Here is a 4518-nt window from a genome sequence, read left to right as displayed (position 1 = left end):
GCTGTTAATATAAACAGTCAAAAGCTAATCTTCAACTCTTAACTGTATAAGTAGATCAAGTCTCTGTGTGCATGTGTGTGTTGGATCTGGCCATTGGCTCTTGTAATTATTATACTTTGGCTCAAATCTTGCATCTTGGTGGCCACGTGTGCACCTCATCACCTCCAGAGAGACTGTGCGGCCAATGCGCGACACGGCCTGCCAGCAGGGATTTACGGATTGGCGCTCTGCCCGGCCGCAGGCAGTCTAGTTCGCTCAGTTCTCACGACCTCAGCACCACAACGGCATCGCTGAACTATTAACTCAAACACGCAGGCAGAGCGAGAAGCCACAGAGCCCACACACTGCCTACTAGTGTTTCAGCAATGCACATGTGCAAAAACAAGCTTTTCTATTAAATTTAGATTGGCCCCAGGGTTTTGGGGAATATTTGTCCACCTCAGGGAGAGATTAGGGGCACTCAAGGACCCAGATCAAATTAAGTAAATCAATTGGGACATTGATAGGCCTGATGTATATAATAGCTACATTTTAAATTGAAATAAAGCACAATACAACTGTATAATAATAAAAAAGTGACCGGTTAATGTTAAACAATTTGAGTTTATACATAGCTCATCATCATCATTTTAAAACAGCCTTATAAATAACTTTCAAACCCAGTTCATCTCAGCATAACTGAGTTTAACATGATGGAATGAGTTGTTAAGTGGGAAGCCCTATTGCCGCCGGTCACCAGGGTGTGCAACCTAATCCGAAACGAAGTGAGCCGCTGACTGCAAGTGGCAGACACACGGCAAACGCAATGCCGACAGCCCGCAAGACACGTCTCCCAGTTCCGGAGCTCACGCGCAAAGGGATGATGAGTTTACGTCCAACGATAACATAAAAAGTAGCCTAAGATCTAGGAGAGGTCAAAATATCCACGCTGCATTTAAAATAAAATGTTATGTGTTTTAATGGAATTTAAATTCTTGAGAGGAAAGGAGTTTGATGTTTTAGATTGATGTAACCTAGTCAGAAAAAAGGCACGAAAGCACCTCACGGGCCATTCAGGGATACAGCTATACAGCTTAAAGCGACTGCTATACAAAGGAGGAGAGGATTCTTCCACATTCTCTTTTCACTGAGGCAATCTGTTAGTGACATTAACCCAAAGCGTATTTCCCAGGCCAGTGAATGAGGGTTTAGGACTTCTTAAAGATCCCGCTGCATACAGGATGAGACCCTTTTCAGATGTTTTTTGCAAATGAAAAGAAGAAAAACCTCTCATTGCCTTTGTCATTACAACCTGCAACACTTTATGGTGATATAGACTCTTCCCGCCAGAATTAGAAAACTAAGACAAATACATAGGCTAGTATTGCTAGAAATTTGGGACTTTAATATAGAAAGATTTAACTTTTTTTTAAGCTTCAACTTTGCTAAGTGAGCAGTTGTAAGTCAAAAATTACATAACAAAATCTCGTTTAAAATATGCTTATTATTAATTTAATTAAAAAAATATATATATAAAAAGAAATACTGTCTTTACAATAGACATACACTAGATTTTTAAAAACTAAGATTATATGGGTGCTGTAGATTTATATTAACAAGTGCAGATCTGGATAAAAAAGGCATAACTAAATTATTTCGTTATTTTGATTTATTTAGCATCAAACATAAACACTCATCCTGAAAAAAAAAAAAAACAAGAAAGCTTTGGCATGATACAATCTTTTACAAACTTTGTACAAAACTAAATTATTTCATTTAAAAAAGTACTTTTTTTTTATAAACATTAAGTGTTATTCTGATGAATTCACAGCATATTCATTAACAACATCCAAATTTTGGAATCAGCAAACAAACATTTGTGCCATGTTCAACAGAATGTTAATATAGTCCCTTAAAATGGAACGCAATATATTTCTTCATCATGAAAAACTGTTTTATAAGTTCGTATGGGATGAGCAAGTCTACCAGGGTCGCCACACTGGTTCATTGCCTTCTACGCCAGCACTAACACCAATGGGACTGACGGACTGTGAAACGCCCACGAAGGATGTCATTCCTTGGACAGGAGATGCTACCGTGGGTGCTGAGCTGGCCTGGAGGGGACTGGAGTTGACAGTAACGGGAAGGCTTGCATTTGCGTAGAGGGGAATGACTGGGGTTGTTGCAGAAGCGAAAGCTGGGTTGGGAATTAGAAAAGCAAACTGTCCATCAGTGGCTGGCACCAGCTGGAATCCTCCAAAAACTTTAGGTGAGACTGCTTCTGAAGGACTGAGTTTGGAGCCCATTGCGGCGCTGTTGATGGGCAAGGAAGAAGGAAGCTGCACGTGAAGAGGTTGAGCCAAATGTGCCTGTTGAGCCGGGGAAGGTTGTGGGTAGTTCATGGCGATCATCTGTCCCAAACAACCGGACAGGTGGTTGAGAAGCCGTGACCTAACCTCCATATTCACCCCCTCACAGGTAGAGAGAAATCGTGTCACCTCGTTCATGCACTCGTTGAAGCCCGCCCGATACTTGCTCAGGACGTTGGTGTCAGCTGACATGGCTGCTAGAAAATTAATGAAAAAGTAATGTTAATGAAGGAAACATATTAACATTAAAACATATTTAAAATGACGTGTTTAATGTTTAATTGCAAGGACTTGTAATATAGGCCTACCAGTCATCTGAACACGCTGCAGATTACGCAAGTGCTTGACTGTCATCTCAAGAATATCAGCTTTCTCCAATTTTGAGTGTCTGGAGCTCTGTAAATGAGAAGAAAGAAAAATCATTATGAATTTTATTTTAAAAATAATTTGCTTTATAGATGATTTATCCTCAAATGAAAAAAATGAGAAAAAGAGGCCGACTTTAATATAGCCTACACTTACATCTTTTTTAAGAGCATCAAGAATCAAGGTCTTCAGCTGGCCGAGGCTTTCGTTGATTCTCGCTCTGCGGCGTTTCTCCATGATTGGCTTTGAAGACTGCAGATGTGAAAACATCATAAGCATCATTATTTATGGCATGGCAACCTCTTATTCAACAAAAAATAGCCTACAAATTCGCAAAAAAAGTGACGCATTATATTATGTTCTGTTATTTACCTTTCTATGCTCGCTGGCATTCTTTGGTTTGTCCGGAGTATGGGATCCACTGGCAGGGGCACCAGCAATAGGGGATGCGGTCTGCTTCTCCATAATATCGGCTGGCATGATCGAACCAAAGTTGTGTCCAGTATATGCCCCCCAAAAATCAAAAAGTGTTTATATTCCGTCTGTGGTATTTAAAAACGCAGAGGCAGACTCTGAATATTTAAAGCGTGACCAAGATTCGGAGCGTAGCCAAGATCTTAAATGGTCACAAGAGAGAGTGCAAGTCCCTCTTATAAGCTTTATGACTTATAGTCGGGAGGCTGTCATATGAGTACACGAGCGTGTGTGGCGTAGCGCTTTAGAGGGCAAATCGAATCTCCCACTGCCACACGCCAGCGGTATTTATAGATAGATCGCATGCTCCCAGTTCGTGTGAAACCCTCTCTGCATTCTTTCCCACACTCGCTTCAGCCAATAGGCGTGCGGACTCACCCATTGGGCGCGGGCAGACTGCTGATTGGACAACACCCCCGCGGGCTGTCAGTCACGCGCTGCTCAATCAGCCCTGGAGGGACAAACAACAAAGAGGCGAGTGCAGTCGGCCTGGCTGTGAAGTGATAAGGGGAATTGGGGGAATACTCTTGCTGTTTGCTACCAACTTTTTTTTTGTACATAGCCAAATTGTGTATTTCTGCATTTACACGAAGAGTGACCAACATTCCTGTACACTTTCATATGATATCGGGAATAATTAAAATAGCCAAAAACGTACAAAAATCGCTATAGTATGGAGCATATATTTCAGCAGGATGTCGCTTATTTAAATTGTTATTGAAGTATAATACTTACACCACCAGCAACTATACTACACTGTTTTATTGTTTCTTGCACTGCCATTAATAATACATTTTAGTAAATGTTATTAAGATTTAAATGGAGCTTGTCACTTCACTGGAAGCTGCTTCGGATATTTTGTCAACTTTTTTAATATATATAGATATGTTTTTTTTAGAACATTATAGAGGAAGATAAAATACAGTAAGTGCCAAAACGTCGGGGATCTAGTTGCGCTTCAAAGAAGCAAAACAGCTGTAGAGGCACGCGAGGCGGTTCGTTGCTGCACGCAGGAAACCAATGGGAAGCTGGCGACTTTATGCATATTGAGCTGAATTTCCTCTCATTGGCTGGGTGAATATCTTACGCGTCAATCATTCCAGCAGTGCAGTAGGCCGAGAGCGCGCGGGGGAGGTGTTGATACATCTGTCCGCGTGCCAGCTAGTCTGCGCGCCCGCTCATTGCACCGCTGAGTCCACCGAGCACGTGCCGTTCCTAAAGTAGCTGGCTGCGGGTGTTAGAGAGCAAGTTTCACGGCTGCTTGTTTTATTGCTGTTTATAATCGTTTCTGACTGACTGTTAAAAAAGGTGCGGGTATTTCGTTGATATT

General features: G+C 41.6%; 1 protein-coding gene across 1 annotated transcript; it reads right to left on the bottom strand.

The window, feature by feature from the left end:
- Positions 1–1639: 1639 nt before the first annotated feature.
- LOC127618691 (transcription factor HES-4-B-like) lies at positions 1640–3497 on the bottom strand. The gene is made up of 4 exons (XM_052091283.1): positions 3087–3497; positions 2871–2966; positions 2657–2744; positions 1640–2545 (listed from the first exon to the last, which is right to left on the bottom strand). The coding sequence occupies exons 1-4, from the start codon at positions 3192–3194 to the stop codon at positions 1962–1964; spliced, it is 876 nt and encodes a 291-aa protein (XP_051947243.1). The 5' UTR covers positions 3195–3497; the 3' UTR covers positions 1640–1961.
- Between the last annotated feature and the right edge of the window lie 1021 nt (positions 3498–4518).

This window comes from Xyrauchen texanus, chromosome 25, assembly GCF_025860055.1.
Source record: "Xyrauchen texanus isolate HMW12.3.18 chromosome 25, RBS_HiC_50CHRs, whole genome shotgun sequence".
NCBI lineage: Eukaryota > Metazoa > Chordata > Actinopteri > Cypriniformes > Catostomidae > Xyrauchen > Xyrauchen texanus.
This window is presented reverse-complemented; position numbering and strand designations above follow the sequence as displayed.